Here is a 22,208-nt window from a genome sequence, read left to right as displayed (position 1 = left end):
CACCAGACCCCCGCAAACAAATAACCTGCCAGGCGAAAAATGTGCACACATTATGCTAATACAGCCTCCAAACATGCTACCTAGCTAATCCCTTTCCAAATGGATTGCCATTCCTTAGCTCATTTATCTAGAAATTCCAGAGCTGCCACTGCTGGTCCATAAAATACATTCAATAAAGCTTCAGTGAATGAAGGAACGAGCCAATTAATGAACAAATGGAAGAGGAAATCTATAGCCAGACTACAAGCAGACCCCAAACAGAATGAGTCTTCCTTTATGATTGTGATTGGATTAGGACAAAACATATTTATGCATCCAGTCACAAAATATTTATTGAAGGCCAACTATAGTTTTTAATAATTTCCAAGGAACTGCAAATACAATGGTGACTAACAAAGACAAGGTCAAAAATGATAGCACTTACTTTCTTTTTTTTTTTTAAGACTTTATTTATTTTTAGAGCAGTCTTAGGTTCACAGAAAAAGAAAAAGAAGGTACAGAGATTTCCCAGATACCCTGTGACTCCTTGCATGCTCAGCCTCCCCCGCTGTCAACATAAGAGTGGTACGGGGCTTCCCTGGTGGCGCAGTGGTTGAGAGTCCGCCTGCCGATGCAGGGGACACGGGTTCGTGCTCCGGTCCGGGAAGATCCCACATGCCGCGGAGCGGCTGGGCCCGTGAGCCATGGCCGCTGAGCCTGCGCGTCCGGAGCCTGCTCCGCAACGGAAGAGGCCACGACAGTGCGAGGCCCGCGTACCGCCAAAAAAAAAAGAATGGTACGTTTGCTACGGCTGATGAACCTACGTTGACTCCTTATCACCCACGGTCTGTAGTTTACCTTAGGGTTCACTCTTACGTTGTATGAGTTTGGATAAATGTATAATGATATGTATCTATCATTATGGTATCATACAGAATACATACAGAGTATTTTCACTGCCCTAAAATCCTCTGCATGGCACTTTCTCCCCAATGGCCAGTACTGAAGGCTTGGTGACGTCAAACAAACAGCTACCACAGACGGAGCAAAATTCATTTCTCCTTCTCTGAGTTTTAAAATTTCCATAATAAAAAGTTAAAGAAATGATCCCGGAGACTGCACTGCTATTTATAGGCACTCCTTCTGTTCTCATAACCAGAAGGGCAACAATAATAACTACTAACGTTAATCTAGTGATTATTCTACACGAGGCACTTTTACCCATTTTTTGAGTTACTTAATCCTCCTAACGACCATATGGACCAGGTTCTCTTGTTATCCTGATTCTACAGATGGGAAATCTAAAGCATTGAGTGCTTAAGTAATTTGTCCCAGGAAGAGGCAGAGTTGGGATGTGAACCTGGGCAGTCTATCCTGCATGCTTAATAACTATATTCCTAAAAACACAATTTTAAGGCCTCCTGGGAATGTGATTCTTGGTGACCATCTGGCTGCAATTAAACATTTCATAGAATATACACTATGCTGCTGGGACTTCCCTGGTGGCGCAGTGGTTAAGAATCTGCCTGCCAATGCAGGGGACACGGGTTTGAGCCCTCGTCCGGGAAGATCCCACATGCCGCGGAGCAACTAAGCCCGTGTGCCATAACTACTGAGCCTGCGCTCTAGAGCCCACGAGCCACAACTACTGAGCCCGTGTGCAGCAACTACTGAAGCCCACGCACCTAGAGCCCGTGCTCCGCAACAAGAGAAGCCACCGCAGTGAGAAGCCCGCGCACCGCAACGAAGAGTAGCCCCCACTCGCTGCAGCTAGAGAAAGCCCCCGCGCAGCAACGAAGACCCAACGCAGCCAAAAATAAATAAATAAATAAATTTATTTAAAAAAGAAAAAGAAAACAGGGCTTCCCTGGTGGCGCACTGGTTGAGAGTCTGCCTGCCGACGCAGGGGACATGGGTTCGTGCCCTGGTCCGGGAAGATCCCACATGCCGCGGAGCGGCTGGGCCCGTGAGCCATGGCCGCTGGGCCTGCGCGTCCGGAGCCAGTGCTCCGCAACGGGAGAGGCCACAACAGTGAGAGGCCCACATACCACAAAAAAATAAAATAAAATAAAATACACTATGCTGATTGTTTTAGAAGGTATATATCAAACATACATAAAACAGTAAACAGTACCTAATATGTCAAACAGTAATCCTGTATACTATTTCTGGTTCCCTTTTCCTACCACCGGCCCTCTCCTCACTTCTCCTAGATAAGGAAAGATAACACATAAACCCAAGTCTGAAAATCCCAGACACTTCATTCAGCCCAGGCGACCAGAGGGCATCTCAACACCACCTGCTCTTTAAAAATCACGGGTCTTTCAACTGCTCAAGAGATGTCACAAAATCTTATCTTTCAACCACTATGAGAGACATCCAATACTATAGGTCTCAGATAATCGTGCCAAGGTTCGATCCAGTTGTGTTTCATTAGTCAAAGTATGTATCATTAGCTTCTGGGATTCCCCAGAGCTTATTTCTAGTCTTCAAAGGATTAGAGACATAAACCTCTCATTTTTAAGGAACTAAGATCATCACTTTCAATGTTTACATGTTTTAATTTTACATCAGTATACAGCTTGACGAATTTTTACTAGTATGGATAAAAAGACTGCCTGAGGTACATATGAAGATATTAGAATTTCTCTTGCTGCAATTTGGCTGATTAAAAAAATTGATTAGTAGCTCATTTATATATGATTTTAATTTGAATTCTCTGTTACAAGTAAAAGCTACAATGTTGATATTATAAAGGCATTAATTTCGATGACTGTGGCTCTATAACTGAGATTCAAGATGATGAGAGCTGAAAAAGCAACTGTCACAAACACAATGTCTAGCTGTGGAACACAGTAGAAAACAGAGAAAGAAAACAGAATCATTTCAAGAGACAGAGATCAGAAGTCACTAATGGAAATCAACTAAGACAGGAAGACCATGGAACTTCTTGAAGGATTTCTTTGTAGGGACTCCAATAGAGTAAACAACCAACCTGGAAAAATATCTTTTCCAATATGGCTGTTTGAAGAGCCCAGGCCAAAAAGACTGCTTTTCTCAATAATTAAGGGGGCCCAGATTAGCTGTGCCTAGGGCACTTAAGCACGGAATAAGCTGGCGCCCGAAAGCCAGGATTATTCTACATAAAGACATATTAGCTTAGGTAGGTCCTGGGGCTCACCTGAGCACCTGGAATTTACCCACCCATGTGTAATACCTGACACTCCTTTCCCGGAGTATTTGGCCAGGAGTGATCATCTGAGTGACTCATGAAAAGGGAAGGAGTTCAGAAAAAGGGTGAGGCCAGGCTGGGATTGCAGGGAAGCAGCCTGATGAGGAAGTTCTCTCTCAGGTCCACAGCTGGGAGACAAGGTATAAGCCATATTCATGAGAATAAGGTCCTGTCTGGGTTGCCTTCTTACAGTCTCCCAACCCAATCTCTAGGTGGATGACTCCAATACCTACATCTACAGTTCTCTCCCCATCACCAGACTTATTTATCCAACTGCTTGCTGGATGCCTCCACCTGATGGTTCCACAAGGACCTCAAAATCCAGCTAGTCTAAGACTGAACCCATGACCTTCCTCCCCAGATATCTTTCTCCTCCAGTGTTCTCTAACTGATAAGGACCCAAGGCATCCTCTTCAAGTCTTTCCTCTCCTTTATCTCCCACATACTATCAAACTTCTTGATTCTATCTCCAAAATATTTCCCCCAAACATTTATGATAATAATTCAAAGCTGTTATAAAAGCTGTCTGTCTTATCTTGATATTTCCTTCCATGTAAAAGGGAGACCAAATGGACACTCTCTGGACACACTTGGCCTCTGGGCAGAATTGAACACTCTTGGAACTCTCTATCTCCCTATTCATTTTCTCCTGGGAGAGTGAAATGACTTCTCTGATACGTGAATTTAGGAAAAATAAACTGGGCATGCTTAGCTCAGCTCTTCTCTTTCCTCCTCTTGGAAGTTGGCCTTCTCTGCTGTTCCTCAAGGAGCTGGCCCTTCTACCTCACATGGGTCTGCCTCGAGTCCAACATTGCTGAGACTGGGTGGGTGAGTCTGTCTAATTCTGGAGATCAACTGCTAAGCCCATTTGGCTCTCACACTCATCTATATCTTCCAACTTCGCCTTCATCAATAACAACACTGTAATATAACATAGGTAGAGAAAGGTGTACAAATCATAAATGTGTAACTTGAGAAATTTTTACAAAGTAAAATAAGACTTACATAAATAGATATACCATGCTCATAGATCGGAAAGGTGTCATTTCTCCCCCAAAAGTATCTATAGTTAATGTACTCCCATTCGAAATCCAGGAGGTTTTTTTGCGGGGGTGGGGGGAAGAAAGTAGGGATTGACAAGCTGGTTCTAAAATTTATATGAAAATACAACAACGCAGGAAATCTTGAAGAAGAGGAATAAAGACTGTGGACTTACACTACCAGAGGTCAAGACCGCCTACAAAGCTACAGTAATTAAGGTAGTACAGAATGACCACAGGGACCAACAAACCAACAGAACAGAGAGTCTGGAAATGGACCCACACATACACAACCACTTAAATTATGACAAAGGTGACCTTTTTGATAAACAGGTGATCTGCAGAAAGGATGATCCTTTTGATAAACAGTGCTGAGTCAACTGGATATCCATACTGAAAAAGTGAACAAAAATAATATTTTGATTCTCCATCCACTGACTCATTAACTGGTTTAGAATCTACATTGAGGAGGGGGATTTACTGGTAGAGCCAATACAAGTTTCTGTTAACTTCTCCCCTGAATTCTAGTTATCCTGTCTTCTGTAATCCACTCCTCCCACTGCAGCTAGGAATACTTTCTCTAAACCACCTATGTGATCATGTCACTCTCTCGCTGAGAATTGCTCCCCACTGATGGCTCCCCATTGCCCTCAAAGTCAAGTCCAAACTCCTTAACAAGTCTCACCAGGCCCTTCCTGATGTGGGCCCTGCTTTCTTCTCCATTCTCATCTTTCCCCACTTCCTGCTGGAGCCCCGACACATGCTCTGTGCTATTTCCTTTTCCCTTCGAGGCATTTATACATGTTGCTCTTCCCACCTTGACAACTCTGTGCTCCTTTGCTTGATGAATGTGTACTGGACCCATGGTTCTCAGCCTAAACATCACTTCCTGTAGGTCTAAAAACATCACTTCCTACAGGTCTAAACACCACTTCCTGTAGGAAGTAGGTACACACACATGAATACACACTCTCCAGCCTCCCTAACAACTCGCTACTTCCTGCCATGCCCGAGGGCTCCTACGGCACAGTACTGTGTTCTCAGCCTGGTCACGGCATTCCCCACACTGTATTATTATTGCTTGTTTACTTTTCTGCAGCTCCCTGAGGGGCAGTGACCTGGTCTTGTTTACCACTGTATCCTCAGTGCCGAGCATATAGTGAGTACTGAACAAATACTAGCTGAAATGAGTTACATTTACAATTTCCAAGTATTTTCAGCTATGTAGCATTTTTAAAAAGTCCTATGAGGTAGGATAGGCATAAAGAGTATTCCCATTTTACAGATGGTTCAATTGAGGCTAAGTGACTTTGTCAAGGTCAATCAGCTAGGACAATGGTACCATGCCCTTCTAAAATCTTATGATATTTAACTTGGTTCATCTTTAGCCACAACGTATTTTCCACTGTTTTGATATAACACATACGTACCTCTGGGCTTAGTTTAAATGGTACATTTTTCTCCAAGGTTCTTTTCTTTTTTCTTTAACCTTTATCAAGGGAAATATCCAACATATACAAAAATAGAGTACAGTGTACTGAACCCCCATGTATGCACCACATAGTTTCAACAATTATCAACTCATGACCAATCTGGTTTCCTCTGTGCCCCACCCACTCTTCCACCTTCCAAATTACTGGAAGCAAAATCCCAGACGTTAAATCATTTCACCTATAAATATTTCAGTTAAATGGTACATTGAACACATCATTCACAGGCATATCAGGTTGGTAGTATTAAAAAGACTCATAAATGGGGTCCTTCCTTAGAGCTCAGTAAGAGAAGCAAGAATACTAATTATTTCCTTGTTGGTCGGGGGAGTGTTACAGATACACCAGTATCTCTCCTGGTGTATAATCGTCAGCATTCAACCACTCTGGGTAGGGTGATATGGATTAAAGCACAGGGACAATAAGCACAAAATTTTCAACTGACTCAGAAAAGTGGATCTCAAAACTTCGCAAACTTGAACGGAAAGTATACTAGGATGCTTGCAGCTGTTAATAATGATCATAGACCTTTTTTCCCTCATGCGAGTTATCAAACCAGTCATGTGAACAGGTCAACTGCCCCAGCCTGAGTGGAAGACCTGCTTGGGCTTCACCTAACGCAGATGCCGCCACATGAGATCCAGTTTGTGATTCTGCAAAATCGAAACAGCGAGCTCAACTCTCATAGGAAACTTCCTTCCTTAAACATAAATCTTAGACACAAAGCCGTCTCAAAAGCGATGAGAACCAGGTTGTACACAAGTAAAACATTATCACGCTCATCAGCTCCCATGCCAGGTTGTGCAATAACATAATGGATCCATAAATCTATGCAACTATCCATGGCGCCCACAACAGGGGGCGGAGAGAGTTTTGAATCCTCTTAGATGCTATAAAAATTGTCCGCAGCCAGTAAAGCAGGCTGGGAAGTTTAAGTTTTCCCCAGAGGCTTCACAATGAGAAGCAGGTTAAGGGAGCTGCCAGCACATGGTTTCATTCTGCAAACAAATCATGAATCAAGATGCATACACACGCCGTACACATATATATTACTCTGATGAAGTTAACATTTCTTGTCTCTAAGACCAATGCAATAAATCTTCTGTTTCACAGAGGTGCAGTGAACCATACAACTACTATATTTCCAACTATATAACTGTTATCCCACCCGGTTCCCTCATTTTATAGATGTCTGTAATCTCTAAAGTGTTATATTAATATAGTTTGAATATTATTCCTTTAACTAACACTTACTGAGCACCTACTATATGCCACACACTGTTCTAAGCACATAGCATACATCAGTGAACAAAACAAAGAATAAACATGATAAAAAATAAACATGTTAGAAGGGGGCACATGCTAGGGAAAACAAAAAATGCAGTGCAAGTAAGCAGGGTGGGCCAAGGGGGCAGGTTTCAGAATGAGCAGGCGTCAGGGAGGAGAGGCAGGCAGCCACAGCGGGCAGGTGGAAACAGAGTGTCCAGGCAGAGGACACCACCGTGGCAAAGGCCCCCAAGCGGGAGCGTGCGTGGCATGTTTGAGGAGGAGCGAGGGGGCCAGGATGGAGCAAGCAGGGAGAGAACAGTGAGGGAGGAGGTCCAAGCGGCAATGGGAGTCAGGTCATCCCAGCTCCTGGGACTCAGGGAGGATTTTCACTTTGGTTCACAGGGAAGCCTCTACAGGTGTGTGAGCAGAGGAGTGGCATGACCTGACTTCGGGTTTCAAAGGATCACCCTCCTGGCTTTGGTACTGACACTAGACCGTACGAGGAAGGGGAGAAGCAAGAAGACCAATTAGGAGGCCACCGCAGCGATGGCAAGAGCAGGGGGAGAGCAGAGGTGATGAGCCATGGCAGGTGCCGGGCACACTTAGGAGGCTGCGCCGATGGGGTTGCCTGATGGATCAGCCATGGGATGTAAGAGAAAGAGGGGAGTCAGGGACAACCCCAGGGCTTTTCTTCTGAGTCATGGGAGGGGGAGTGGCACTGCCTTCACCTGAGATGGGGAAGGCTGTGGGCAGAGTGGTTTCAGGGGGACGAGGATGAGTTCAGGTCTGGACAAGCTGCTAAGAATTTAGGACCTCCGAGTGGAGATGTTCAAGACGGCAGTTGGACACGTGGCTGTGGAGCTCAGAGGAGAAGTGTGCTGAGGTACAAACTTGGGAGTATTATATTTGTCGCTGATATTTCTATTAGTAACAACCCAATTTATTATTAGCGGTTAAGACAATTATTAATAGCAATAATGAAACTTATGCACACACAACGTCCTTTTACACAGAGAAGAATAAGGCTGAGAATCGTAAAACAAACAAAAGGAATTAACTATTTGCTGACTGAGTCAATGGTCATGTTCATTTCAACCACTTGAATAAAATGAAGAAAAACTGTATTCATCGTTCCTTTCTAAGATGGGAACTTGCTCTTTTGTAAACATTTATGGGAATCTGAAAGTGACCATGTGAAGCAGAAATGAACTCACAAGCTGGGACACTAACTAGATAGTTTTCAGATCTTGAGAAATAGCAAATCGACTAGAGAAGCTTCCACAAAAGAAGAGTTTAAGTGCAACAGTCCTTCCTTTTTAAGTATCTGCCCTTTCTGCCTTATTCATCTCTAAGGGTATTAAGGGTCCAAAAAGTTTCCTTTCCCGATTCTGTCTCTAATGCACGAGGACACCGGGCAAGGTTGCTGGTGGACGGCGGGAGGGAGGTGGGTGGAAGTTCTACAGCTGCAGGAGATGATATGCAACTTTTAAAAATTCATCTGACAGAGAAATGAAAGACATTTAAAAGCCGTCGATAAACCTGCAGTAGACATTTTGCCCATGCCCCATCCCCCAAGCCTGCTGGCACAAACGTCAAAGCCAAAATTTCAGCACTAAATCAAATTAACAAACATTCTTTAAGCACAGCACGAGTGTAGCTTATTACAATCTGGAAAACACCACAGTATTTATCAAATCCTGAGCAAGGCTATGATGCTTAAAAGTGTACCACAGTAGACGTCACTGACAGCCACAAGCACAATGGCTCTGGGTGTGTTGCTCTGGCAACCGTGTACTCAGCAGCAACACGCTGTCCGCCTCTCGCCAACCCAGAGCCACGGGCAGGAGAAAACAACCAGCTTCCTGATGGTAACAACGCAGGGATTCACAGCGAGGGCCATCTCTGTCACTCACACACGCAGGAGACTTCCTTTCAGTAGTATGAAATCATTTCCACCAAATACCTTGAGAAAAAAACTACACAACCCCTCTCTCTACTGCAGAACTAGTCAACACGCCCAAGCACAAATCACAAGAGAAACCTACCAGGATAGAAGAGAGGTTGAAAAGTACCAAGGTTATGTGTTTAGCTGGGTCCAGGCATGAGTGGCTTTTCTGAGGAGGAAATACAGAAGGGCCGGTCTATTTGAAAAGTCATCCTGAGAAACGTTCCATCGAGAGATCAGTAAGAAAAGCAACAGCAAACTAGAGCATGAGCCTTTCAAGGAAAGCTGTTCCTATATAGAAGGAGAGCTGCACACGAGGACAATGAAACCTCAGAAGAGGCATAGGAAGCCGTAGACGCCAAGCCCTACAAGGTACTTTTGGATACACCGCATTACGTTGAAATAAAACAGAAACTGTTGAACATACCTTTTCCACAGGCAGAAAGTCATTTTCTACTTCAATCGACCTTGGTCTTAGCTTTATTGGCTTGTCTTTGAAAATATCTCCAAAGCCCACTCCCTTAACTTTCTTCGGCTGGATTGCGGCCGTTGCGACTGTCCCGTTGGCACCCTCGGATTTGGTACTGCTCGAGTCACCCCCATCACTCTCGGAGCCTGTGGTTTCCCTTAAACCTGTCAAGAGTGGGGATGGGGAAAGAAAGAGCTCAGAAATCAGCCATAGCCGTGAAGCACTTCATAGCCAGCCAGGAACCACTGCTACAAGTGTCACTGGGTATGGGATAACTTGCACTGCGGTTTTTCGTTTAGCGTGTGAATATGTTGCATGGGGGCGGCTCTGAGTTTTGTTCCATCTCCCCACCCCCAGCTTTTTTTTTAACATCTTTATTGGAGTATAATTGCTTTACAATGGTGTGTTAGTTTCTGCTGTATAACAAAGTGAATCTGCTATACATATACATAGATCCCCATATCTCCTCCCTCTTGTGTCTCCCTCCCACCCTCTGTTCCCAGCTTTTAATTTTAAGAAGTGAATCAAAACTTTTCAGAAAATCTAATTTCAAAGCAGATCTCTTCGTAAATGTGACATTTCACCTCTTTTCAGCCAGAGCCTGGTTCTCAGCCAAATTTGTTTTGCTGCAGTCTGTGCAATAACAACTCTTCCCGCCCCCTCCTCGCCTCCCCACCTAGTCAGTACCACATACTGTACCTCCCATTTCTATGACTCACGTCAGTTAGCAATTAGCAATGAAAGTAACATTTCCTAAAGGGAAACTGTAAAGCTAAAAGCCATTTAAACAAATTAGCAATTAAAGAAACCACACAAAATTATGACTGCCAAAGAATTAAATCTCTTTGGATGGCTTCACAAGGAATAAATGCACGCAGACATGTTTCTCGAGGAAAGCATTAAACCAAACTTGACATTGAAACACTTTCACTGGCAAGATGATTATATTTGTTAAAGAGGGAAAGGAAGCTGCCCTCCAGGAGGCCAGAATCCCCTAAGCCTACAGTTCTTCCTCCCTCCTCTGACACCAACACCTCCCCAGAGCTGAACTCCTTTCCAAAGAAGAACACTGGGGACATGACACCTTTCCTTTGACCTCTGGTGGCATGAGTTGGAAGTCATCAAATAGATATCAGCAAGACAACATGGACACTTACCTCCCCAGATTCTTTTTTTCCCCAGGCTCTGCCCACAATCATGTTCCTAAAAGGAAGAGCCTGTTTCTAGGTAATTTCTGGGTGTACAGTCTTACTTTGATGGTCAGTACATTAGTCATGCCATCAAAGGGCAGGATTAAAAGGATATCTTATGGAAAGTGCCATTAAGCCTGTCTCTAAAAGCCTCTAGATGTGTAGAATAGCTCCTGAACATTGACTATATATCTCCTGATGACAATGATGCCCTTGGGATGAAAGTATACCATCAAATTTTGTTCTCTATTAGCCACACTGTGCATTATCTTCCTACATGTAAGGTGGCCTCTTAGTACATAAGAATGATACATCAAATAATTGCTCACATAAAATGTCACAAAATGTTGAAGTCACTCAAATAAAGAAGTCTCAGTGCAGGAAGAAACTGTTAAATGAAAACAGAAAAATATAGAAAGGTCATTATAAATTGCTAACAAGTTTCAAAATCAAATCCTTTAAACAATGGCTGTGTTTGTCGTTGCTGCTGTTTTCAATAAAATGGTATTTGTAAGCCAAAAAGGAGGGTGTGGGGAGGAAGATCCCTGGTGTACATTTTAATTAACTAAAGAACAGCATTTATGAGCAAGAACAGAGGGCAGAACAATGAGGAACAGCCCACAACAAGGGGGTCGGCTCCAATTTACAGGACTGGATGCGAGTGTGCAAACATGGAGAACCTCCCTGGATTAGCTATCCATTCGTGTGTTTATCTGTTCATTGTTTTTGGAAATACCCCTGCTGGAGATATAATTTTGGAGTCTAAATGTTGTGTCATTTCCCCTTTAACATGTTCTCATTTTGCCGTATGGATTTTTTCTGTGTGATAAATGGCTTGTATATTCTTTTCTGGTTTGGAAAGAAGCATTTGAGGGCGGAATAAAGAAATGGTTAGTGAAGAGAAAACATCACTGCTCCCCTTCCCCGCCACCACCACCACCAGCATCACAAGCAGAAGGCAGCAGGGCAAATGGATTTGGGCAAGTCTGTTTTAGTTCTTCAAAGAGAAGAATTTGAAGGATTCTTTTATCATACCTCATTAGCTAGAAACACAATATTTTCAACCACTGCCATCCTGATTTCACTGAGCTTCTGGTTTTAGGGATTTGCCACCTTCCGGGCTCATCTTAATAATATCACATTAATCACTGTGAGAAATACTCTTTATGTTACACAGGGAAAGGTTGCACGGTCATTCAACCACACAAGCATGGGCCGGGAAGGAAACACATGGCAGATCTTTCTTCCGGATATTCTGGTAGGTTGCTTCTATCACTCTTAAGTACTATGAAATTAAATGTCTGAATATCTGGGTTGACGAAATAACTCAAAATCTAGTTCCTTCCCTTCAGAGGAAAAGAAAGGTGGCTTTTCATTTTTTGGTGCTGTATCTTTTAGCCACTGGTGCTCATAACACACACTATTATGTGAACTATCCCTGTGTCGTGCTCGGAATGCCAGGTGACACTCGAGGGCAGTGCAACCCAAAGTGAGGTCTGTGGACTGGAGCCAAGATCATGAAGGGCTCGTTCCCGGTACACAGAGAGACAAGCACAGAAAGTGTCCGTGTCTGGAAATGCTTATAGCAGTGTGCGCTGGTGCTACTTCCGGACGTGCGGCCAACAGACGCGTCTGGGTGAACAGGGCACAGACCAACATCTGTCTGCCTGCTCCTGCTGGGAGGGGCGGGTGGTGCAGCGCATGCGCAGTGAAGGCAAGCCAGCAGTACCCGATGTCTGTCCGCAGGGGAATGCAAATAAAAATACACTTCACTGCAGACAGTTTGAGAAGTGTGGCTCCGGTGTTCACACGTGAACCTTCTCCTTCATCACTGTGTGTACGTCTCTATGTACACATGTGTGTACGTGCACACTAAGGTGGATGCTTTTCCTTCGCAGTGAAAAAAGAACAAAGCTTCCTCAAGTTTGCTTTGGCCGCTCATATAACTGGCCAAATTACACAAAAGTCATTGCCAGTAATTTCCTTAATATTCCAGGCCGTGAGCCATTTTTGTTTATTTTCAAGTTTACACTCACACGTGTAGTGCTTACTGTGTGGCAGGACTGTTCTACGAACTTCACGAGATTCATTCATTAACCTCATTCATCTCCTTCCCCTCAACTTTTGGCAGCTTTCTTTCACAGCACAAAAGGCTACACACTGGTCCTGCCAAAAGAAGTCTGCCGTGTGGTGATTGGCTGAATGCGCAAAGCAAAATACCATTTCTGGCACGGACTTTTCTTACCAAAATCTTACTTCTTTGAACCCCGCAATGAGGAAATGACTTATTGGTTTCCAATGACCCACTCAGTAAAAGCAATAACCACGAGAGGCTGACATCTCCACAGGAAGCCATCTTACACCACCCCAGAGACGCAGAGATACTGGTACAAACACATATGCCATGACCAATGTTACTGATCCTTTCTCTGCACGCATGGTTCATGCACGCATGTCACACACATGACAGAGGCACAAAGCAAACAAGACAGCGCCAGGGGCTGGTGATGGGAATGCTCCCGCAGCACACACCAAGGAGACGGCACTTATCTCAGGCAAATAAGTCCATGTCCTTGGATCAGAAATTCACAGACACTTGGCAGAAGCATGAGCAGCTCAGGAAAGTGCAGCTGCATCAAAAAACACAAGAACCCAGATCTTATCTTTACAATTGCCTCCTGCTGTTAAGGTCACTCACTGTAATAGCGTCTGTGGCCCTCCGTCTTTCCCGGTGCAGCTCGGTACAGAATTGTCCCTTCAAAGGTAGTCTTTCCTGACAGTGAATGAGAGAAGAGAAGGGGAGAGAAAAACAAGAGAGAGGGAAGGGGAGCAAATGATGGCAAAAGAAGGAAGAGGGAGAGTCTTTAACTGAACTTGTCTTCAATGAATCCACTGCAAGAGCTTCATCCACAAAATTAATTAGAAACTATTAGGCAGAATTTAAGAATGTTACAGAATGAGCCCAAAGTCCCCATGCAACCATGATGGCAATGAGCACTGGCATTAGGGCTCACCTCTGCAAATGCCTGGCATGTGGATTATGCCCAATTTAAACCTGGAAGCCACTTCAACATTATACCTCAAGAGTAGGAAAACCTCAACCAGAGGAAATCCAATCAATCGGATTCCTTAGTTAACTCATTCTTCTCTTTGGAGAGTGTGACCCGAACATACTATAGATTTTGGTCCATTATCCTTTTTATCTTCTACCCCGAGAGCCCAGTATGATACAAACTGATATTCATGACCCCAAGAGTCTAAACGAGGCACAAAATCCCTTTTAAAAGATTTTTCGTTCTTAGCATCTTGAAGCAAGAAAAGGTACGAGCATTCTAGAGGGGGGGTTTTCACCAATGAGGTTTGAAACCAATCGTGGCTTCCATGTCAATGTAAGGGGTTTTCTGCTTAGCAGCAAAGACACCAGAAAACCCTATTTCCTGAAACATCTTAATTGAGGTTTTGCCATATCAGTCATGAGACTGTACTTAAGCATGAGGACATAGGACTCACCCAGTGTCAAATGCAAATTATCTTCTTTTTTGTTGTTACAAGTAGAGGTTATCAATAGCATAAGACTGGACACATGGCTAAAGCCCAAATCTCTCTGGAACCACGAGTAAGTACATAGACTACACACACTCTGCCCCAGTTTGAGGGTGAACACACACACACACACACACACACACACACACACACACCCTACAGAGAGTACCATCAGCAGGTAAAATGGTTTGGTAAAGACAAGCTCAATTAATATATGCATTACTCTAGGTTATGCAAAAAATAGGTCCTATTACGGCTGTGAGCTGAATATCGAACTGGAGGCCAGTTACATAGCTCCCTCATAATAAGTCTGAGGGATGAAAAGGTAGGCTACATTTACAGAGAGACAGAGAGTGGAACTGAGTGAGAGAGAGCAACTTGTCTAACTTTTTAGAAACATTCTTCAGGAAAATGGGAAATTCCATTAGGGACCATCGTGTAAACTTCTGGGCCATGTCACTCCTAATAACATGAAAGGGATTGTAAATGATCAGATCAACAAATTAAATGGAATCAGGTATTGCCAATTTCTGTGTCCTGCAGACATGGTGGTACACCACTGCTTTGAAATCTGCCCTTTTTGACAGATGTGCTCTGTCCAGTTAAAGCAAAAACTTAGATATTCAAACCACTGGCTACATAAGGATAATCCAAAGAAACAAGTGTTTCACATGTTCTCCTTAGACTTGTAGCTCTTGAGGACTTTGATGGCAAAGTGGAGCAAGTAACAGTGGCTAGTTTTTATTTGGGTGAATTTTTATTCTGCCTAACTTCCATCACTAAGGTAACATTACTCCCAAGGAATACAGCTGTTTTGTGAGCCAGGCCCCCCAGAACTGAATGGCAGCAGTCCTTTTCATGTCAGAAAAAAGTAAGAAAAAGGAATCAGTATTTCAATAAAGTTCCTCCAAGTACAAGAGAACCTCCCTTTCTTCTTCCCCAGGATCAAGTCTGAGCATCACTGAGGTAGACATGGCCCTGCTGTCTCTGAATGGCCAAGCATTTCTGCAAAATACCCACCCCCCGCCCCGTCCACTGGCAGCAAGAGGACTGGAAATGGAGCCTGGGCTGGGGGTGAGTGAGGACACACACGTTCCATCTAGAGAACAGAAGAGATGGGCAACTGGAAAGTCCATGAATATGAGTGCTCTTTATTTTTTTTGGGGGGGAGGAATATTCTACTGTCACTATTAAATATTAGTACTTGAAGGCAGCAAACACTGTAAAAGGGAAGCATTTTAAAATTTCAACACAAAATCATATGCTTATGCTAGCATCTAATTTTGCCTGAAACTCTATTTCATCAATTTGCTAATTGCTCTTCACTGCCAACAGAACCTCATACACAAAACAAATAACATTTAATATTAAAAAGTATAGAGACACCAAAGCGTGGGGGGAGGTGCCAGCCTGGCTTTAGCTCTTATAGGCAAGGGGCACAAGCAATCCATTTCTTACAGCTAATGAAATAAAATGTTCCTATATCATGGGAGTGGTTTGCCCTAAGTTTTAAAAGGCCATCTCCATCTTTGCCTTCGCTTGACGAGTCACTAAAGTATCTGAACCTAAAACTCAAACATAAGGAATTAGGAAAATGAAGTCAATTCAAACTTAAATATCATGGTTATTAATGGTTATAGAAAGAAAATGCAAACCTTCTCCCTCTGAAAACTATGGGAAATAGCTTAAAATGTTTCTGCAGCTAAAAGATGTTTTTCTTTAAAACAAGAAAACAGGAATACTTTTTAGTTTTACAAGAATTATTTTATAATCTAAGAAATTAAATAATATAAAAAAGATGTTGGAAACAGGAAAGTCACATTTCTATCTTAAATGTGAAGCAAAGTATGTATGAAATTGAAACTGGACAGTAGTCATATCTGGATTTCTTTGCCTCTACATCCAAATAAATCTTATAGATCAAGATATTTTCTGATTATAATTTAATGCAATAATATCAATATAATTTGTAACTAGTTCTATTTCACACCATTTAGTCAATACTCGCATGTGCAAAATTGTAACTGAAAAGGTAATTAATTCATCATAATCTGTGATCATAAGAAGAAATAAGTTAAACTGTACTCAGATTTGAAATTTGTCAGATGCTCCGTGAAAGGGTAAACTACAAGCCGTAATGGGAGCAATACCAAAGTATGTGCAAATTATATGCAGGAAGGCCTGCATGTAATGTTGGCTTCATCACTCAGAAGCGAGGCCACACCCAGGACTTCATCTCACTGGGCTTTAGTGTTCTCATCTGACACCAGGCTAGATGAGCTCTCAATTCCTTTCCATCCCTAACATAAGATCCTGCCCGCACAATTATTGCAAACCCTTGGATGTTTTGTTTTTTAAAAACCTAATTTACTCAACATTTGTTTTCACTATTGATCTGCTACATGGGAGCCCATTTCACTCTTTTTTAAAAAAAATTCCCTGTTTGGGTACCATTTTGCAAGCCCTAATGAGTGCATAGATCTGGGTGATAATCATCAGTGGCTGCTAATATTCAAAAACAAAGAGAGCCAGACATTATGAGCCTCCAGATAGACTATCCATCACCACCTATGAAGCAGCTCTGGCCCCCACCCCAAAAAATCTCTCTCTCAAACCTGAATTTAATCAAGGCCCTGGATCCAATTATCAACTTATAGGAATATAGAGTAAACGACACAGCAGAGATGAAATCAGCAAAAGGCAGGCTGTGGGAAACTAACGCACAAAGGACCTCAGTTCCTTCAGCAAAAAGTAGCAACGAAAAAAGGCAACATGGAAGAAGAATCTAGAGATTCAGAGAGAGTTGAGACATATCAACCAATCACAGGGTATGTACCTTCTTTGGGTGCAGATTCAAACTAACAAATTCCATTAAAAAATAGAAGACTATTAGGGGAAAGTGAACACTGACCATATAGGTAATTACTTTGAGGAATTGCAATTATTATTATTATTACAATTCGGAGTGATAACAGTATTTAAGATACTCTTTTATTGACACATATTAAAATATTTATGGATGAAATTATAGGATATCTGGGGTTTGCTTCAAAATAATACAGGGGAGGATTGTGTAGTGGTATAATTACAATGAATTGGCCACAGGTTGCTAACTGCTGAAACTGGGTAACAGGTACACAGGGGTTCATCATACTATTCTCTCGATTTGCGTACGTTAGAAAATTTCTATAATAAAAAGTTGACAGAAATCTTTTTGAAAAAGCACCTTTAAAGTTCCATAAATGCTATGAAAGGTAAAGATGCTTTCAAATTTAAATATACAGCAAAAAGTTTCTGCCACTACCTGACAATGAATTTTCTTGTTAAAATAGATAAAATGTCTAAATGAACATATCAACCAACAGAACTGCTGTAACTCTTTCCTTGATAGATTAGATTACCCCGAACAAAGATCTAAAGTTTAGAGATTTTCATAACCAACTACCATATATAAAAATACATCAGGGTAAAAGAAAAGCAAGTTCAAGCAATTTATACCTTTCATTCAAAGCTAAAAATGCCTCCTCAGAGTAAGAAGGATTCAGCAAGCATTTACTGAACACCTACCATGTGTCAAGCTGTCGTGGCACACTTCCTTATAAATAAAATGCAATGTTTCTTCAATTGCATTCATCCATTGGTTAACAAAACTCAAATGAATAAGTATCCTCAAAAACCTTCTGGAAGTAGCAATGTGAAGACTACAAATATCAAAGAAGTGTGTGCACATACAGAGGTAGGTGTGTGTGTGTATAACAAAGAGATGTATGAGGATACACTGTACACAAAGTTTTCTTCATATGTACCAGGATATAGATTTTATCTGTCTTAAAAAAAAACCTCCCCCAATGTCTACTAGCATTTAAATTGAGAGGATTTTTATATGATGTCACTAGGAGCTCTAAAAATTACCAAAATGGTGTAAACATTAGGAGTTTGACTTACTCCCAGATCCATGTATTTTTTTAACATTAATTTATTTATTTTTGGCTGCAGCGGGTCTTCGTTGCTGCGCGTGGGCATTCTCTAGTTGCGGCGAGCAGGGACTACTCTTCGTTGTGGTGCGCGGGCTTCTCATTGCAGTGGCTTCTCTTGTTGCAGAGCACGGGCTCTAGGCACATGGGCTTCAGTAGTTGTGGCACGCGGGCTGTGTAGTTGTGGCTCGCAGGCTCTAGAGCGCAGGCTCAGTAGTTGTGGCGCACGAGCATAGTTTCTCCACGGCATGTGGGATCAGGGCTCGAACCTGTGTCCCCTGCATTGGCAGGCGGATTCTTAACCACTGTGCCACCAAGGAAGCCCCAGAGCCATGTATTAATTAAGCACCCTCTGTGAAAACTGTAATTTATGAAGGGTATTAAGTGGGCTGGTCTAACAAAGACCTTTATTAACTATAGTTCGGCTCATACCAGAGTAAAAACCTAGATATCTTTTGTGCACTAACTACATTTGTCTTTCTCAGTTCTATGATAAAAGTAAATACGCATTTACTATAGTTATACTAGATGTTACCCCTGGGGGAAACTGCATGAAGGGTTCATGGGACCGCCCTGTACATTGTTTTTTTTTTTGGTTTTGTTTTGTTTTTTGGCAACTTTCTGTGACCCTATAATTATTTCAAAACAAAAACGTGTTTCTTTTGTAAAGTAAAGTACACTGAAACTACTAACACCATTCTCTGGGGATAGGGAACGAGCAGATTCACTCTAAAACCAAAGGTTCCTCGTAGACAAATCCTAACAGTATACATAATTTCTGCATGTGATCTGATCTAATTATATATATTTTACCATCAGAGTGTAAACAGTTACTGAACAGCCTGTGAGAACACTGAGAGATGGTATTTCTCTTTCAGGGGATTATTTCAATTTAGCAAGCCCTAGGGACATTATAATCACATCTGCTTTCCTATGAAGCCCTTTGTGACCACCACTGTCCCTGCATCCCCATGGGACCGGCCTCTCTCTGCCTGTGTATCCCACTTTTCCTCAGATACCTGGCTAGCAGAGCACGTGTGGTGCTTTCCTGAACTGTCGCTGATTTGTGCACCCCCTTTCCACAGTGCGAGCTGACTGAAGACAGGGACCCTATCTGATTTGTCTCTGTATATCTTCAGTACCTTGTACAGCATCTTAGTAACAACAGGGGCCAAGTAAAAGCTGAATGAACGAAGAATAGAAGAAAAGAAGGAAAGCAGGAAGGATGGATGGATATGGACAGACAGGTAGAAAGATCAATAGATGGGCCCTCTTCTCCTTAATTGCACATACAGGAAGATTACAAAAGCCATGTACTGGGGCTTCCCTGGTGGCGCAGTGGTTGAGAGTCCGCCTGCCGATGCAGGGGACACGGGTTCGTGCCCCGGTCCGGGAGGATCCCACATGCCGTGGGGCGGCTGGGCCCGTGAGCCATGGCCGCTGAGCCTGCGCGTCCGGAGCCTGTGCTCCGCAACGGGAGAGGCCACAACAGTGAGAGGCCCGCGTACCAAAAAAAAAAAAAGCCATGTACTTATTTCACAAGCATCCATCCTTGTTAGGAGAACATGCCTCTCCAGAGACCTCAGAAACCCCCTTGACAAGGGACAGTTCCTGTGGTAACTAAACATGGCTGCCGGAATTACTAGGCTCTCCTAGCTCTGAAATGGCAGGTTTTAATTGAATGAGCGTTGGGGACAGCAGTCTCCATGAGAGAAACAGCCCCTTCAGAGCATGTGACAGAAGGCGAAGTGATTGGGAAGACCATTCCACTCCGCCTCCTAACCTCCTGCCCCGGGAATTCCAGCACTGTGTGCTTTGAGCTAAGGGGTCAAGCAGGGTCAAATGTCCACATTATTGACTTGGAGTAAGAGGAGACAGTTTATTTCAACAGTTCCAAAAATACAAGAGGCATGACTTCTCTGAGCTCCAGCTCTGAAAGCATACCTAACATGGCAGGATAACAAGAGGTCAAGGTTCTCCCAAAGATGTGGTCCAATACCTCTCCAGATCTCCTTTTCTGCCTGAGTACAGGAATCCCAAAGTAATTTCCAAATGCAGAGACAATGCTTCAGTGAGCACAGTACTAACCGGTGTGCAAGCAGCCTCAACTTACTAACTGGCTGTGTCCCAATAATTCATCATGATTAACAATGAAAGTGACCACTTAATAGAGGGTCTTCTATAGGTGAGGTGGTTTATATACATTATTGCTATTGGAACTCATAACACACTTCCACAGAAATAATGGCAAAACGACCCGATCTGGTCCTCCCTCCAAGAAAGCCCATTTAATCCACCATATCCCTAAGATATAGTATTCTTATTATGGGACCCAATTACCAGGTACAATACTGCTGCAGTGCATGAAAGGAGACACCATGGCAGTTAGAATTCTAATGTGCAATTTGGAAGCCACAGAAGTCCCACTATCATGGGGTCAAGGACACTTTCTCCCCTCCCGGCCACACTCATCAGTTGGCCCATGTTAGCAGAGAACCTCCTTGCCCCATACCAGAGAAGGCAGCAGGAGCTTCAAGATGCTTCCTCTGCCCCCAAATCACCTCCTGTCTTTCCTATCACAGACCCCAGGATGGAATGAGGTTCAGGGACGGGGAGCTCCAGACTTTGGAAGCCACTGAGCCAACTGGCCAGCGCCACTGAACACCAAGTGAGGGAGGTGGCCTGAGCACGACTCCAGAAATGGCTTTACCTCCAAATTGGGGATCTGCCCAATCATGCTACTGGTTAAAGAGACACAACTAACTTGAAAATACCACTCAAGTCAGATTTTTCCAAATGGAAAAGAAAGCTGTTTAAGAATTATTTTGACAGGACTGAGCTGTCTTCTTCTTGTTAGAAAGGAAGGTCTGCAGCCCCAGGTAGTGCCGAACCGCTAAGACACAGTCGAGCCTCTACGACATTCACACCCATGACCTTGGCTCAAGACGGCACAAGAGATACACAGACGCCCACGTAGGAAGTTGGGTTAGCGACTGGGAGAACAAAGTTTCCCGGTCCTGACCTTTTGCTCCATGAGCTGGAAAAGGCAGCAGAGAAGCTGGAGGGAGGAGAGCTTCAGGCCCTGGAGAGAGAAAGACCTGGAGTTCGTTCTCACCATCACAGATGGACACGCATGCTCACCCGAGGTGGGGCTGGGCCCTCAGCTGGCTTGGCAGACTTTCAAGGGAGCTGGCACACACGCGTCCTGAACATTGCCCTTCTCCCCACCAATGATTTGTGTGTGGGGTGTGTGTGTGGGGGTGTGTGTGTGTGTGCCATTTTCTCCAAGTTCCTCAAGAGATGCTGAGAAATATTAACAATCTCATTTGGTTCATTTTAAAAATAATTATCAACTTGCAGTGAGTGACATTTTAGAAGTATATGGAGGCACAGCAACATGGGCCATCCATGGGGGACTATGAAGGCCGACAGTCACCTATCCAGAGATGTTCACAGTGTGCATCTGCGCAGGGGGAAAGGTATGCATGTCACACCTTCACAATGATAAACCTACTAAACCACGGTGGGTTAAGGCAGCATAACCAGGAAAATATTCATGAGCTTCTGTCACAATCGCTTAGCACAGGCAGTGGAAGCAAGGGGAGGCTGGAGCGGCACCCGTGGGTGCCCCCACCCCTGTCCTGCATGGCGGGAGGACTTCCTTCCTTACTTGACTTGGAGAGCTGCTCATCCTGGGAAATGCCGAGGTCGTCCGACTCCCCTGACAGCTCCTTGATGAAGTTGGAAGGAAACATTCCAGTCTTTCCATTGAGAACACCTTCCCACCATCCTTCTTCTACCTGCACAGATGTGAACAGAAGAACAGAGGCAGGGTTCAGGTTAGATGTGGTACTTGCCAGTTTTCTCTCCCATCTGTACAGTGCCGAGTGCACAGCCCACACAGGGAGAGCTGCAGGACCCAAAGCTTACAGGTTAACAGGGAATGAGAAAGCAGACCTCACAGTGTCTCGAGATTCAGACTCAGGAAGGGGGGTTTAGCCTAGGGACCATAAACGCAAGTGGAAAAGAATTAACACTTCATTTCCACTAACATCCAACTGAAATTTGGCATTTCCT

At 43.5% G+C, this 22,208-nt stretch overlaps 1 protein-coding gene across 5 annotated transcripts in view; it reads right to left on the bottom strand.

The window, feature by feature from the left end:
• The window catches only part of SH3KBP1 (SH3 domain containing kinase binding protein 1), a 343,295-nt gene that overhangs the window by 130,717 nt on the left and 190,370 nt on the right, over positions 1 to 22,208 (bottom strand). For all 5 annotated transcript variants that reach the window (XM_030763169.2, XM_030763171.2, XM_030763168.2 and 2 more), the window contains 2 exons: positions 21,802 to 21,931; positions 9,383 to 9,588 (listed from right to left, as the gene is read on the bottom strand). In XM_030763169.2, the coding sequence (XP_030619029.1) occupies positions 9,383 to 9,588; positions 21,802 to 21,931 (336 nt within the window). The remainder of the gene's footprint in view (positions 1 to 9,382; positions 9,589 to 21,801; positions 21,932 to 22,208) is intronic.

The sequence above is a fragment of the Delphinapterus leucas genome, chromosome X (genome assembly GCF_059928025.1).
Source record: "Delphinapterus leucas isolate spDelLeu-1000000601 "Yukka" chromosome X, BTC_Dleu_Yukka2, whole genome shotgun sequence".
NCBI classification, from domain to species: Eukaryota; Metazoa; Chordata; class Mammalia; order Artiodactyla; family Monodontidae; genus Delphinapterus; species Delphinapterus leucas.
Note: the sequence above shows the minus strand (reverse complement) of the source record. Positions and strands in the feature narration are given on the sequence as shown.